This window comes from Epinephelus fuscoguttatus, linkage group LG11 (genome assembly GCF_011397635.1).
Source record: "Epinephelus fuscoguttatus linkage group LG11, E.fuscoguttatus.final_Chr_v1".
NCBI lineage: Eukaryota > Metazoa > Chordata > Actinopteri > Perciformes > Serranidae > Epinephelus > Epinephelus fuscoguttatus.
In genome coordinates this window covers 1,978,246-1,995,097 of record NC_064762.1, presented here as the reverse complement: position 1 = coordinate 1,995,097, position 16,852 = coordinate 1,978,246, and the positions used below count along the sequence as shown (strand labels likewise).

General features: G+C 42.2%; 1 protein-coding gene across 1 annotated transcript; it reads left to right on the top strand.

Annotated features, from left to right (window-relative positions):
* The first annotated feature begins 510 nt into the window (after positions 1 to 510).
* On the top strand, positions 511 to 4,280 carry rhov (ras homolog family member V). Its single transcript, XM_049590539.1, has 3 exons — positions 511 to 848; positions 1,143 to 1,201; positions 2,589 to 4,280. The coding sequence occupies exons 1-3, from the start codon at positions 644 to 646 to the stop codon at positions 3,033 to 3,035; spliced, it is 711 nt and encodes a 236-aa protein (XP_049446496.1). The 5' UTR covers positions 511 to 643; the 3' UTR covers positions 3,036 to 4,280.
* The last annotated feature ends 12,572 nt before the right edge of the window (positions 4,281 to 16,852 follow it).

Here is a 16,852-nt window from a genome sequence, read left to right as displayed (position 1 = left end):
TATGAATTATTTTATTTTTACTTATATTTATTTATTAGTTACTCATATTAATTTAATTTCATCTATTTTGTTTTATTTTTGTTTATTTAATTTTTTTAATGAAATGCTTTGGCATCAACACATCTTTGTTCATGCCAACAAAGCTATTTGAATTAAACATATATATATATATGTACAGAACATATATAGACATACATGTACACATACATGGCTCATATGTCTTATATATGTTTACCTATACATGGTTCATGTGTTTGTATGTGGAAACAAACAAAAAATGTAATACTGTGATAAATGAAAATCAGACTGTGAGGTGTAAGGAGATCAACTCTGGCTTTTATTTTTATGTATTGTTAGTGTGTGTGTGTGTGTGTGTGTGTGTGTCTCTCTCTCTCTCTCTCTCTCTCTCTCTCTCTCTCTCTCTCGGTGGGCGTGTCTATGCAAATCACAACCTGTCTGAGCGCAAACTTCCTCTACAAACCTGCACATGATGCTCCTCAGTCAGTCAGAACAGGATCTGCAGCCTGTGAGGCGGTGTGTCACTGACACACACACACACACACACACACGGAGCTGACTCTCAGTATCACAGAGATCAGTGAGGAGGAGAATCTGCCTTCACCAGGTTAATGCGCGGCTCGACATGCCACCTCACATGGATTACTTCTATCACGAGTCCCGAGTGCCCTCTGCTTGCGGGCTGACCCGGGAGGATGAGCTGGAGCCCGGGGTCATCAGCTGTATGCTGGTCGGGGACGGAGCCGTCGGGAAGACCAGTATGATCATCAGCTACACCTCCAACGGATACCCGACAGAGTACCAGCAGACTGGATTTGATGTCTTCTCTGGTGAGTGACCTCAACGTTTATTATTTACGTTTCTCAGATGATCATTAAGATGAGTATTTAATCATAAGAAGCTGCTAGTTTTATTACGTCTAAGTCATATATTTACTTAAATGCTGGTGTGTTTGCTGTGGCTCAGGAGGTGTGACACATATGCTGAAGGGCTTAACTTTAAACACACTGCCTATGTATGTACATTTTCATGTGTGCATGCATGTTATGCACCATGTATGAGTGTTTAATATGTAAAGTGAACTGAAGTGATACTGACTGATCCATGTTACTGATCTCCAACAGGTCAGGTCCAAGTAGAAGGATCTCCAGTCAAAGTGCAGCTGGTGGACACTGCTGGACAGGTGAGATTATTTCATCTCCCTACAAGAAATGTAGACACATGCCTCCCTGTTATAGTTACAGGGTGTTTTTAAGTGTTGAATTCACGGTCTTAAAGTCTGAACTGTTTTGTGACACTGAGTTCATTGTGTCAAGTGACAACATATATATCAAATACAACCCCAGTTCCAAACATGTTTGTGTTAAATGTGAATAAAAACAGAATGCAAACATTTGCAAAGTGGGGAAAATAAGAATTCATTTTACTACATGAAATTTAGACCAGACTTTGTGTAATAAACTGGAATAACTCAGGAAAAGAGTATTGACCACTCTAACTGGAACTTATTCAGTACTTGGAGAAGCATTTCTCAGTAATGGCAGCTTTAATCAATCAATCAATCAATTTTATTTATAAAGCCCAATATCACAAATCACAGTTTGCCTCACAGGGCTTTACAGCATACGACATCCCTCTGTCCTTATGACCCTCACAGCTGATCAGGAAAAACTCCCCAAAAAACCCTTTAACGGGGAAAAAGCTTCCTGTTGCTTCCCGTTTGAAGAGACTAATCCCTCACAGTGGTCAGACAGGATTTTGGCCCATTCTTCCACGCAGACACTCTTAAAGTTTGGGGATTTGGAGGGGCGCTTCCTGCGAATTCTGAGAAAAAAAATTCACTTTCAGAAATGTCCTCAGATCCCGAACACTTACTGAGTGTTGTTAAAGGAAGAGGTGGTGTCAAACATGCCCCTGACCCAACCTTTTTGGACTGGTTATCTCGTCTTTGTAGTGTATTCAGTTGAATATAGGTGAAAAGGGGTTTGCAAATCATTCTGTTCTGTTTTAATTTTCATGTAACACAGCATTCCAACTTTTCTGGAATCAGGGTTGTATGTGAAATAGGGCTGCTGGGCAATATGGAGTAAATCAAATATCTTGATAAAGATACTGCAGCCATGTTGTAGGGTTGGCTATTGGTGTCTTCACAAAATGTTAACACATGAGATTTTTGATAAATAATCATTAGTGATGTGAGTATAGTGAAAAAATGGGTAAAGGCAAATGATGGAACAGCTAGAACAGTCAGGTAAGTTTAGAAAATGACATCACTTCACTGTAATGCAGCCCTTCAAACCAGGAAAAGACAACACTTACCTTATAATGACAGCCAGAATCAAAGGTGATGTCTCGTCTTACGTCAAGGAATACGTATAATATTGATATACTGCTCAGCTCTAATATCAAATCCCCTCACTATGAAGGTAGAAACGTTGTTGCTTCAGCCCGTACGTGACTCAGTAACAGGATTTCACCATGAGTGTTAATCTTTCCCCAGTGAGTCACTGTCTTTCACTCACATAGTTCGATTGACACTAACACGTTCTCTGTCTCCATCTTCCATCCAGGAGGAATTCGATGAATTCAGAGCTCTGTCCTACGCCCACACGGACGTCTTCCTCCTGTGCTTCAGCATGGTCAACCCCACCTCCTTCCACAACATCACCAAGAAGTGGGTCCCGGAGATCCGGGCGTACAACCCGTCCTCGCCCATCGTCCTCGTCGGCACTCAGTCGGACCTCTTGCTAGACGTGAACGTGCTCATCAACCTGGACCGCTCTAACGTCAAGCCCATTCCGAGCTCCCGGGCCCGGAGCATGGCGGACAAGATCAGGGCCACGGACTACATTGAGTGCTCTTCGCTCACGCAAAAGAACTTGAAGGAGGCGTTTGACGCGGCCATCTTTGCCGCCATTAAGAACAAAACCCGCAAAACCAAGAAGAGGAGGTTCTCTGACAGGCGCACGAAAGCGTTCTCCAGGTGCAGCTGGAAGAAGTTCTTCTGCTTCATCTGAACTCAGAAACTGTGGACAAAAACTTTAATTTATTGAAATCATTTAATCACGCTTGTTGTCGCAGCTCTGATCTGTGGCAGTTTAGCATCCTTTGGCTTGTTTTACTCGGGGATGCTGAATGGTGCAAGGGAAAACAAGGCGTGAGCACAGTTAGCGTTGGGAGCTAACATCTGTGGAGACAGCAGAGAGGATTGTGGGGCTGGTTTCACACACCTGCACACTCAGGGCAGCATATCTGACATATTAGATATCAAAGCTTCAGTGTGCATGCCTCACTTGAGAGAAGGCAGTGAATTGAGACTTCACAGGAACATATCAACACACAGCCGCAGAGAGAAGCGACAGGCCTTCATGTAAATGTCCTTAATTTGCATGGCGTGCTTTGCTGGCAGCTGCAGCCTGTAATGTGAGCGAGGGACAGAAACAGAAAGTGTCCGGGGCTGTGTTTGTGCAGATGGGCGTCAGCCACTTCTCTGTTGTGCTCTCACTATCTGGCCACACCAGCTCTATTTATATGTGGCAGCTGCGACTTCAGGTCGCAGTGCGAGCTGCTACATTCTTACCTGTGTGTGAAAGCTCCCCTGGCTGGTTTGGCTTTTCAAGCCTGCGAGTTAATCAGCTGACAATCTCAAGGAGCAACACTGCGGGACGGTTTGTTTGTGACAAATCTGGAAACCTTTGTTAATTCTGGGATTGGCTCAGTTTGAACATCCTCTGGTCGGAGGTGAAAGGCTGCTTTTTGTCCCCCGTCAATCTGCATCTGTAAAAGCAAACACTGCAGGAGTCTTGACTTCCACCCTGCAGATCCTCCCACCACCAGCCTGGCTTTTTTAATCCACTCCTCTTTGTTTACATGCTCAATACACTCCTTATCTCCTCAGCAGAGTGTGTACAGTCAGAGGACGCCTAACAGCCTCTGCTAGAAAGTGTGAGGTAATACACTTTTTAAAAAAGCCTTGTGTCTGTGATGTATGTGCTAAAGACTCCAGTGTGGCAGTATCTGGTGAATATATGAGTGAGCAGAGGCAGGGCTTTACTATACTTCTTGTGGAAGTCAGCTTAATGTAAATGCTATTCTGTTTGTTAAAACAGGTCATGTTAATGTGAAACATCAGATCAGACATGGATTTTAATTGCATTGATGTATTCCACAATTGTATCACTGTTACCATCTCCTTCTCTAACCTGTGTGTCTTTTTTACACGTGGGAGTGATACGATGCAAATAAATGAAGTGCAAATTACAGCTCCTGTGTTACGTGTATTTTTAGAACCGAGCAATTCACAACTGATCACTTATCGAGCCTGATAGCAACTGATTTACATTCAGGGAGGAGTTGCCAAAAGTGGTAAAAAGCAGGGAGCATTGTTCTCCACAGGGAGTCTGAATAATCCCTCTCACCACTCCAGGTACTTTTCCTGAACCATCTCTCAGTGCATAAGCAACCTCTGGCCTCCAGCTGTGCGTCAGCCCCACTGATTCTAATGCAATCCACATGAGTGCTGATGAGGTTTGGCGGCGCCATGCTGAGACTGATGGTTTCATTCTGCCTTTCTCAAGACGTGGGGGAGTGTGATTGAGTCAGATTCGCTGATTGGAAATAAACAGTAGCAGCATGCTGGTTTATCACAACAACAGATTGGGCGTGTTGTTTATGAACCATGACGACATGGACATCAGTCTGAGAGGTAAAATGACAATAAACTGCAGGTATTATGCTTATTTTTAAATGAACAGAGAAAGTCTTTGTTCCACAAACTGAAGTGAACACGACAGAGAGACATGAAGACAAAGCAGAGTACGGTTACAAAACACTTTTGGGCCTGACAGCTCTGCAGTGCATTTGTTCAAAGCAGGGTGGATGAGTCACAGATGAGCGAGAGGATCAAACACACACACACACACACACACACTCACTCACCCCAATACATCAGCAATCTGTTTGCCATTACTCAGTGTGCCGTCCTTCATGCAGTTATGTGTCAGGGCTCTGTTTAAACGGCTATTATCAGCGGGTTCAAGTGGGACATCCTTCATCTCTGCCTAATGACCCCGTATTGGAGAGGTCAGCTGGTGTTTTGTTATCTGACACCGCTGACCCACGTGGACCCCTGACGAACTTTGATTTGACCCTCAGGGACCAGTTGGTGTCAGCCATGATGGTTTGGAAAGCCTGATTCACAAAGTGTATTTAAAGCTGCTCTAATAAATATTTTTTTATCTCGACAGTGGATCAGATGACTTTATAATGTGAAAGGGGTCACTCATAGAGATGAACACATATATACATATTCTTATATGTATATAAGGAGGAGAGTAACCAGGGTTAACAAAGCTTCCAGACACTTCATCATAGCGCCAACTTCAGTCAGAGATGCTCCAACATCAATCCTGCGAGGTCACAGAGGTTGCATACCAGCGTCCTCACAGCTTTAGACTTTCTGGAATATTTAACGGCTTCTATCAGTTTCCAGGCCTGGTCCACATGTATATGATTAATTTTGAAAACTGTTTTCCCCCTCCTCTGTTCTTAGATAAAATACCATCCACACAAGCGCTGTTATTAAAAAACCTCAGTCCAAATGGAGGTGTGAAAACACAACTGAAGTGCTGTCCAGAGCACGCCAAACCAGATATGGAAAGAATGATCTGCCCTAATTTACCTAACCCTAACCGATCTCACTCTTCTTGCCTAAAGCTCAGGGTAGCGACTACTGTCAATGAAAAAAGCCGCTGAGAGGCTGAGCAGGCTCCTAACTGTGACTCCTTCAGTTAAGTCCATGCTGAAGTCCAGAGATGTGTTTTATGATGAATTATTAAACAAAAAGAGCCAAAGACAGCCAAAAACACTTTGTCTAAAAGCTGCAACACCAGTAAATGAACAGGTAAAATAATGTGAAGCCACACCCACACCTGTGCCAATTACTGCCGCAAGTAAAAGTGACCAAAAGAACAAATAATAAACAACATTCTGGCTCCTACAGTAACCAATGCAACCAACCTATGCTGCCTTTGGACGCCTCTGTTCCTCACAATAGTGAAAGAGTAACTTAACATTTATGTGTAAACGTGTAAAAAGTCCTGTTGGCAAAATTAGAGCCAGAACGAAATTTTCGGCCACGTCAGCCATTGCACAAAATGTTGCCTCATTTGTGCCCCACCAGGAGATGACAGCACACATGCTTGCGTTACAAGCCAAACACTCTGTTTCCCTGTTTGCACATCAACACTGAACACTGAGCACTGTAACTGAAAATCTTCACCCTGGGTAGAGTTTTACAAATGATCTGTTTTCAGTTACCTAAAGTGGAAGAAAAGGCCAAAAGGCATAGGAAGAAGATGTTTTAACACATAGCAGCGTTGCTTACGTGTGGACTAGGCCTCTGTATGCTACGTGTCCAGCATCAAATGACTGACAAAGTTCGCAGCTAGCTAGTCAACATAGCAGAGAATTTAGCAGCTAAAGTACCAGATATATATCCAGATATTTCCTTCAGGACTTGGTGGAGACCCAAACAGAGTTAAAAGAGGACTGAATTTGGACTTACAATTATCAGTTAACCAGATAGATTCCTTCAGATGAGGGCTAATCTTTCTCTGTATCTGCGAAATGCGTACATAAGCGCAAATTTCTAGCATGATCATATCATCTTTTTAAAAAAGCTAAACAGGTAATGCAGAGAAAAATGAGGTGCTGTGTCAAAGTCTGCTGGTCCTTTGGTTTCCCTGTATGGTAACATGACTCTAACCTCAGCCTTAACCCCAACAAGTCATCTTCTACCATGGCCTCTATGAAACCCTGAAATATGCTGGCAGTCTCAAGCGCTCTGTGGGCATGATCTGCACAACTGATTGTGTCCCCCCCAAACTTGTCATCAGATCTGCACTCATGACTTCTACGATACTTCACCTCACCCCACCCTAACCCTAACCACAGCCGATCATTTCCAGGACGCCTAACCCTCAATGAACTCCAAACTAATGCTTTAAACCCAACCAGGCGGGTAGCACGAAACATCATCTGCAGGGAATGGAGACACTATTCAAGAGGATGTTTTGGGGACTTTGTTTTGTAGTTATTTTTTTCTCTATCGTTTATAATCACATTGTACTCACCAGGTTAACTGCTGAAACACAAATCAGTGTTTTACACAAACTCCATGTTAGGCACACTTATTTGAGGGAGAAGACAGGCAGGTAGTAAAAATAACAAATCAAGACATCCATCACAGTTAACAGAGGACTTCCTGGTTCAACCTTGACTGACACTACTTAGCGTAGTTTTCCATGCAAGGAAGGTTACTGCCAACAACTCAGATGTGCCCATTTCTTCATCTGACCTGCAAAAGAAAGTGGGTTCCCCTAAACTGCTCGCTTGTTCGCAACATGTCTGATCATTCAATGACTACTTGTGTTTCTTTATTGCAGCAAATCTCAGCAGTTTATTTGATGAGAGAAATGATGGTAAAAAATGACAAAAAAACATCCAAAGTTGCATTAACAGAATGTATAGACAGACATTGTGCTTGTCTGTGAAATGTAAGGGATGTTCTGCTTTGTGTGAGGGCAGCTGAAGGTCAGGAGCATTATGGTTATTAATATATGGGCAGGTAGCAGCTTCGGGTCAAAGCAGGCTGTGAGACTCGTTTGGGAGGCTGTTATTTACGACTCTTCTCCACTGAAACTCTGTCTTTCGCTCAAAGGAAAAACACAGATGCTCTGCAAGGTCCTTCACATAAATCCAAAACACACATCAGGTATTACAAAACGTCCTGTCTTAAATGCATGTGGTTATACACTCAGACGACGTGATGCAAACACAGACACACACATGTACAGGTTGCGCAGACACTCATTGAGCAATCGAAAAGGCCACGTCGGACAGGTTTTAGGTTCCCATGAGTTCAGTGAGCTGTTCCTCCTCCTTTCTTTCGCTTCTCATGGTTAGTCATCTTATGTTTTCTCATCTCCACACAGGGCTGGTCCTCCTCCCAGGATCCCCTGCTTTTAGTGATTGTGTCAGGAGCAGTCAACAGGCTCTTCCTCTGGCTCGGGGCCAGTTTCACTCACGCTGAGGTTTCACTGCAGTGGAAGTTTGGCAAGGAGGCCTGGGAATCAGCAGGTGCACCGACAGGTCTGCCTGGCCGAGGACAAAGCCCATTGGCTCACTGCTGCTGCTCCACGGTCACCCAAATTGACAGTTTGAACAGTTATGCTCTGGGGAAGACTTGGCACGGCTCGCAGAGTCGCTTTCACACAGACGAAAAAAAACACTCTGTTCAGATTTGTGTTGTTGTTATTGTTGTGTGCTTCCCTTTTTACTGACTGAGTGTGTGTTTCTGGGAATCAGCGACTGGTGTGTGTGACATCATGAGTGGGCACTAGAGTTCAAAATTAAGACTGAGAGCAAGAATGACAAAAAATAAGCATTAAAATTGTGATCATTTTCCCATTTATTGATCAATAACTCAACATGTTGTGGCACTAAAATAGTTTTTTGATATTTCCCTGTTGCTCATGTTATTCACTTATATTGCTTATCTGCATTACAAAAGCCGACCTGTCAGTCACATTAACTGTACGAGTCTGTTGATTGAAAGAAAGAAAAAACCTCCCATTATTTCTGTCAAAACATAAACTGTCAGTTTCGGTGGCGAGCAAAGCCAGTGAGAATTGTCCCAGTTCCTGACAGCGACTGTGCCTGGAGGCAACAACGATTATTTCTGTCCCACAGTCAACAGCTTTAGCGCCTCCGTGAATCTGCTGCGTTCGTCATTCATGTAGTTGAGTAACACACAGGGACGTTAATATGCAAACACACTCACAACAAATCAAGCTCCTTTTGCAGGACACTTTAATGTCATTTCCAAGGTTATAAACCACACGAGGCTTTATCAGAGACACTTCTCTCTGCAGCATGTTGTCAGCGTTTGCCTTTGTGTTTATCTGCAGTCATCAGGGGACCTAACGACTTCAGAGTGACCGTCAATGGCCGCACATGATCAAAGTCGTGCACAGCTGAAGTGCATGCAGCTTTTCAGATGAAGCAACTGAAGAGGGCATTTCACAGTGTGTGAACGACGAGCTGATTAGCACTTCAAACAGGCCTGTCGCTGGGCTCAATATGTCACCGACGACCCGGAGACGTCCAGGACAGCAGCAGCTCTGCACTGCTCAGACGTGAAATGTTGTGCTCTGTGGTGTGAAAGGAGAACACTGGTGTGTGGTTTATACTGTTTTCAGGTGCTTTCACCAATTTCACACTGATCTCAAGTGCATGGGCGGCTTATTAGACAAAGCACCCTTGGGCATAGACATGCAAAAGGCCTCACTACCTCTTCTACATAGAAGCAAGACACAGAGCTAATAATTGTTTCGCCTCTTTTTCTTTGCTGTTTTGCATCTTTTTGTAGTGGTTACGTATCTCTGTGTGGTTTTGTGTCTGTGGTTGTTCTATGGTCGTCTTTTTGTAGTTGTATTGCATCTCTTTACGGTAGTGTCACATCTCTTTGTAGTCGTTTTGTGTCTCTTTGTGGTCAGTTTGAGTTTCTTCATAGTCATTTTGAATCTCTTTGTAAGGGGGCAGCTGTGGCTCAGGAGGTAGAGTAGGGTGTCCACCCATCGGAAGATCAGCTTCTTGATCTCCCGGCTCCTCCAGTCCGCATGTTGAAATATCTGGGGCAAGATACTAAACCCCAAACTGCTCCTGATGGCTGTTCCATCGGTGTGTGAGGGCGCATTCACACCAGGACAGTCCAGGGAAATCGGTTCGATTGGGCGGGGAATGCCGAAATATTTCACACCTTCATTTGGTTCGGTTCACTTTCACACTGCACTTTTTAAAGTGGACCAAACCACCTGGACAACGTCACGCAGTTACAACAGCTGCTTGTTTGGGGGCGGTATTGCTCGAAACGACCACTGACCAGGAAGAAAAAAGGCATGAGGAAGAAGACCACCCGGTTCGGAACGGAAATCCATCCCCTTCAGCCGACTTGGTCACCACAAAAACACCAAAATGCACTGCGCTCTACGTCACCTCCTCTCTTTGCTTCGCTGGATAGTCCGTTTGCATTTTCCACTGTAAGCGAACCACACCAGGGTTCTCTTACAAGTGAACCGAGACCAGGGTTCGCTTGTTTGGTCTGCACCTGCGTTTGAATTAGCGCTCACACCACTCCAAACAAACCAAACTATCTGTGCATGTGGCACCTTTTACAGTAGCCTCAGTCACCAGTATGTGAATGTGACTTGTAGTGTAAAAGCGCTTTGAGCAGTCAGTAGACTAGAGAGGTGCAAAACAAGTGCAGGTCCATTTACCACTGTAGTCATTTTCTGTCTCTTTTTTGTCTTTTTGCTCCCTTTTCAATCGTCAGTGTCTCTTTGTGTCTCTTGGCAGCTGTTTTGTTTCTCTTTCTAGTCGTTTTCCTGGTCGGCACTTGGCTCTTCAAGTGACATTTTGCAGATGAAGGTCGAAGGGCCCCTGAACCTGTGACTGGGAGTCCCATTCAGTAATCCATCCATGCCCAAAAAAACAACACACATGCACAGACGCTATACTATGCTGCACGAGCCTGCAGTGTTTATAGAAGTACTAATGTTAACATAGGTGTGAAAAGAATACATCCATAATGATAGTAACAGTACAAACAGAACTTATTCACGTGCAAAGGTTAGCAGGAATGAGTGTGTGCACAACTGCTTTAACTGATGCACATGAGTTAAAATATGACATACTAGGAAGATATAATAGTAAGACTCGTGACTCGTACAGTTGCTGCAACAGGGGCTGATGTTTCAAATTAAAGGCGTACATTCGGGTCTTATTCTTATAGACACATTACTTTCGTATGTAATACATAAAATAAAATAAAAGTTTAATTTAATCTAATTTAATTTAATGTATTTATTTTATTTTATTATTTTATTTTACTTTAAGATATTTTATTTTATTTTATTTCGTTTTATTTTATCTTATTTTAAAGAAACCATGTGTAATATTAAATTATCATAAAATTCACTATTCAACACACTGTTCCAGATCGTATAGCTTTAAGCTTATTTGCACCTGTAGCGTTAGTCCATTGGCAGGTCATAAAGGAGGAACATTACATGCACCAATTTGTGCCTTTTCTGCATTTTTTTATGGTGTAAATGTCTTAAATTTTGTCCCAAAAAAGGACAAATGCACTTGTCCCCTGTGTCCCAAACATCACAGGGCACAGACACAATACAATGTTATACATAAAAAGAACACACATGACTCAGAACTTCACACAATAGCACATCACACTGTCTTCTTGTCCAAAGTTAGAGTGAGTAATAAAGACCACACAAATCAGTGCTGTTTGTTTATTGTGAAATCACCGAGTCCTGTCTATTGTAAGTGCGAGCTTTCTTCTGTGATGAAAAACAGACGTAATCTGACGAAAGAGTCTGAGTGATGGTTTACTCACTAAGTGTCGCAATCTTATCAACACATTGTTCTCTCTGCAGGACACACATGCCGACCCATTCTCCTGCAGATCACCGGTAAACGACCGAATTATCATTCCAGTATAGATATCAGGAGTGATCAGTGTCAGATCTTAACACCTTCCTTCTGATTTGAATCAAAAGAGTCGACTGCTGTCTGTGGTCAGGACACAACGAAGCAACATTATCATGTGTGAGATACACACTGGCTGTGGATTAAAGAAAGACTCTGAAGTCCAAATGTATGTATAAATAAATGTATATTAGGCAGTCCTCTTAAAGGAGCTATTACAAGATTACAGTTTTTATGTTGTTAGCACACAGGCCACTTGTTCTAAATTGGAAAAACCCTAAACCTCCAGGCTGCAGTTTCAGAGATGTCATACAACTGAAGAGGCTCAGGTTCATACTTTGTGGCTCTGCTGACACTTCTGAATAAATGCAGTGTTCCTCTCTTGACTATGAATCTAAGCTTTAAAGGATCGGCGTGCAGTATTTGATGGCATCTTTAAATTCATTCATTCAAACCTTTACGTAAGACTCAGGAAATCAACTGAGGGAGACCTTCATTTTCAGTGATGCTGAGCATTAACCAAGACATTAAAAACAATCAATAAGTAAACAAAAAACCATTATGCATATTAAATAAAACAGTAATGAAAATCATACAAAACAGCGATAGCAATATATAATGACTTGAAGTAAAGATACAGGATGAACATGTTGTGGTGTGGGGTGGCAGAGTGTCCAAGTTTAAGGTCTTCTAATTAAGAGTGTGTGAAGCAACAACACATTCTGTGAGTTAGTACCAAGATTTTGTGAGGTCAGAGTTAAAAGGGATGAAATACAGGGTGGAAGCATGTGTATCAAAGCTTTATAAATGACCACATACAAATGCTGCATCTAGCTATAAGGACTGCACTTTGCAACCAGCTGAAACTTTAGGAACTTTAGGTTAGGATTATTCAGGAGTATTTTTCAGGAGGAGTATATTTGTCACGCTTAAGAACATTTTGGAGACGGGAAATTGGCATACAGATGGTGAGGTGGAATCCTGATTGTAGAAACTGTAGAATATTTTTGCCGCACACCATTTGTGTCTTTTGTCTGTACTTACATTTGTAGTATGGATCCCACACACTGTTTTATAAATGAGAGCCCTGGTGATTACAACTGATTAAAAACACTGAACAATGTTACAAATAAGTGTTTCTCTGATGCTGTTCAGACGGACTCATCTTTTTTCTACGTTAACCTTAAATCCAGATGTTCAGGAGGTTTTTACTGGGAGCCTAATTAGGGTCCGGGCAGCTAAGCTGACAGGACACTATTGTAATCCTAGGTATTCTTTCTTCTTCTTCTTCCGAGGAAATCATACTTCCCATGGGTGAAAACTCACCAAACTTTGCACAAAGGTCCAGTCTCATGGCAGATATCCTCAGCTGTAAACTCAGGCCAATAGTCCTGATGGTGGCGCTACAGCAAGCGTCTAAAGTTCAAAACTTTGAAAATTCATAACAAATCAACCATACGTGCTACAACTTCACACTTTCACCAAGCTGTAGCCCCAATACTGAAGAAACTTTTGTACATTTAAACCTATTAAAAATTATCAAGTTCATCACTCTGTTTTTTCAAAAACTGTAAAACTTCTTAAACCTATCTCCTCCCACAGTTTTTGCTCAGTTGACACCAAACTTGCTACAGAGCATCTTCAGACTGTCCTACACAAACTATGTTTCTCAGATTTTTGATTGATCAAAAATTGAGCCTACAGTGCATCAAAATGTTTGACTGTAAATGGTACTGTAAACATATACATGCAAATTCTTGCTAAATAAATCAATTCCTAATTCCATTTTGTGATGTCAGTGCTCTTGTTTGAGTTTAATCCTCTGTCACTCATTTTTTTTTTTTTTTTTTTGCTTTTTTGTTTGTTGGACAATAAAATCATCATAATAAAACATTTTATTTGAAAAGGCGCCCAAGGTCAGTGTACATAGTATAAAATAACATAGAGAACAAGAGACCCAAAATGGGCACACACACACACACACACAAACACACACACACACACACACACACACACACACACACACACACACACACACACACACACACACACACAAACACACACAGTCAGTGTTAAAGTGCATTAGTCAGCTTGAACAGGTGGGTTTTGAGATGGGATTTGAATGATGTTATCTGCAGTGAACTGATGTGTAATAATAAAAACCAATAAACAAAATTAAAAGAAAAGAAATCCAAATATATGTAAATGCAGACTGCTGGAGGTGCCTAATAGGGAGAGACTTTGGTGTATTCAGATTGCCTATTAATGTTTTAGCTAACCAGAACAGGACCAGGGATTTCTCCAAAAAAATAGGTAATTTAACATCACATGGGGTAATCCAGTATCATATGGAATATAGAATTATATTTAGGCTACACTGAAGGTGTGCTGGGTGAGCATGTCTACTGTCCCAGAGAGGTATATATTGTAATATCACACAATATTTAGGTACAGTTACTCCTGAAGTAGGGCTGACGCCCCACAAAGTAACCCTGACTTTGCTTTCATGCAGTTCATGGAGCTGCGTCAGCCTGAGAAGAGATGGACCGATAAACAAGATCAGCTCTGTCAGTGTTTTGATTCACACTTTTGAAAAGTGACAGTTAACCTTTTTTAAGAAGCAAGTGCTGAGTGTCATTTGCATATGTGTGTGATATGATTGGTTGGTGAGTCTGTACGTTGGGTGTGTCCACGTCTGGGAATCAAGGGGGTGAGGTGTTCTCACAGTGGCGTTGGAGGAGGAGGAGGGAGGCAGGGGCTGTTGTGACATCTCCTCATGGTGGCAGAGAAGCAAGTGAGGACATGATGCAAGTTGATACAGCCCTTATTGTTCCACGTACCCTCTCCTACATGCGTGTACACACACATGTGCACATATGCAAATACAAATATACACACGTTCACCGATCAGAGGAGTACTGCAGTACAGCAGATTAAAAGTACACACTCACATTTTCCCCCAAACTGCAGACAGGCTGGCACTGGTGATATTTTCCAACACATGATGTCATTTTACAGGTTCATGACAATAGATATTGTGTGTTTCAGTCAACTTCATGTCAGATAAGGTGTGCCTGGACTTGTTCAGCAGAGAGTGACTGGCTGCTGTCCGGTTACTCAGAGTACAGTAAATCGGATTACTCAGCCTGCTTGTGTCACCATGAAAAGAGGGTATCGATGTGTGGGGCCAAATTTATCTGCAACGGAAAATCAGATAAGTTCAGAATCAGTAGTTTTGAACATCAACAGACAGCTCAATACAGTGAACATACATGATCATGAAATCAGACTGGGATGGGATAGGAAGGAGCAGGTAGGAGCTTTTACACTGAATTTTGATTTCACATTTAAACCTTTATAATTGTTATAACTGGCTAGCAGAGGCAGAGGTGGCAGAGGTATTAAGATCCTTTACTTAAAAGAATAGTTTTGGGAAATACACTTTAAGAAATCACTTTCTTGCTGAGAGTTAGGCGAGAAGATCGATGCCACTGTCATGTCTACAGTAGAGGAGACAGGAGTCAGGCTGTTTTCATGCACTCTTCGTATATTTTACTATGAAAAGTAATGCACAGAAATTTGTACATATATCTTGTAATGATGAGCCAGTATTTGTGTATAATATGTATTGCTGAAGGCTCTGATCACGTGACCAGCGTGCTGACAGGAGTAAAGAAGGAAGTGGTCCAGAGCGGTTAGGAGGCAGGTTGGGACGGTCACAAAACACAGGACTTTCCTCCAGGAGTGTTTGAAACCATGTGAACTTTGAGTCATTTTAAGGCACGTCCTCACCATGCTTCTTCTCCTAACCACAGGAACTAATGTATTAATTTAAGGATGTAAGGTCATTCATGGGGGCGCTAATTCGTAGGATATCATACAAACACATCCTCACTGCGACCTCGTCACATGTCCACATTTGGTCATGGACTTTCCACGTCCACATATGACGTCCAAGGTACCCTGGGTGTGTTGGTTGTTGACGTTCTGGGACGCCGTGTCAACTTCAGCCTGTTACATGCATTGTCTGTTTTCAAAATAGACTTCTGTTTTCACAGGAAATGTACAGTTTGCATACAGTCTCTTTCAAAATAAAAGCACTAAGTCGGTACAACACTGCAAATTGAAGTTTTTTTTTTTTTTTTCCTTCCACAACAAACGTACAGGGTTTGGCTTTAGAATCATATGGGAGGCGACACTGGCCTCCCAGATGAAAGTCCATGGTTGCTTGACCCATCCACCACCACTCCCACCCGCCCTGCTAGACTTCTGACACCTTATCTTCTGTTTTTGTCCCTCTGCGTTGCCCCCGGATGTCGCCAGGCGCTATTACACAATAACTGCAACCAGCCCCATATCATGCTGATGTGAATGCCTGATGCTGGAAGTCACTGCCCAAGCACCAGTATTTGACAACTTCGGAATGAGACCATGTTGGTGGTCAACAAAAAATAAATCGCAGTAAGCAAAATGTGCAGTACGAAAATTATAGATGGAGATGCAACAACCTCCAACTTCGCACAGCATTTGAGGTTGCACAAGGAACACTAAGTTGAGGCTAGTACTAACATAGTTAGCGGCTAATTCTTAGCTCGCATTTGCTTAATGCTGTGTTCACGCTACAAGCGACACAGCAACAAGCCAAAGTCATTTTCAATGGAAGCTGGTGACATGAAGCTACAAACTGACGCCTAACACTTGTTGCTGCAGCTGGGTGTGACTTGCTAAAAGTTCCAGCGCTCCAATGACATAGTGAAGCATCATGTCAAGATACGACATGCAAGGTACCCTGGGTGCATTAGTTGTTGATGCTCTGGGATGCCATGTCAGCTTTAGCCAAGTAAGAGTATTTCAACCTGTTAAAATCAACTTTAAAATGTTAAGGGAATGAGTGTCTATACATTCGAATGCAAAAGAATAAGGTGGGAAAAAAGTTGGATTTAGGAAAACTGCTCATATTACCGGACTTGCAGTGCACACAGGTTAATTATTCCTTCCACAATTTCAGATTTCTAAGAAATAAAACAAACTGAAATGACTTTAGATGTGTTTTGTATGTATTTTGAAATGTAATTAATAAAAATATCTGTTGAATGCAGTGGAGTAAAAAGTACAATATTTCCTTTTGAAAAGTCGAGTAGTAGGAGTAAAGGCATTAAATGTGAATGTGAAGGATGTCAAAGCTGAACTTAAGTAAATATACTTTGCATTGTTGACTCATCATAAAGGAGGCTCTTAATCCCAGATCACAGAATGTTTCCATGTTTTA

Excerpts from the sequence above, each read along its gene's own strand:
- rhov (XM_049590539.1), top strand. The coding sequence starts at position 644 with ATGCCACCTCACATGGATTACTTCTATCACGAGTCCCGAGTGCCCTCT. Across the intron at positions 849-1,142 it reads TGGATTTGATGTCTTCTCTG|GTCAGGTCCAAGTAGAAGGA; the intron begins GTGAGTGACCTC and ends GATCTCCAACAG. Across the intron at positions 1,202-2,588 it reads TGGTGGACACTGCTGGACAG|GAGGAATTCGATGAATTCAG; the intron begins GTGAGATTATTT and ends TCTTCCATCCAG.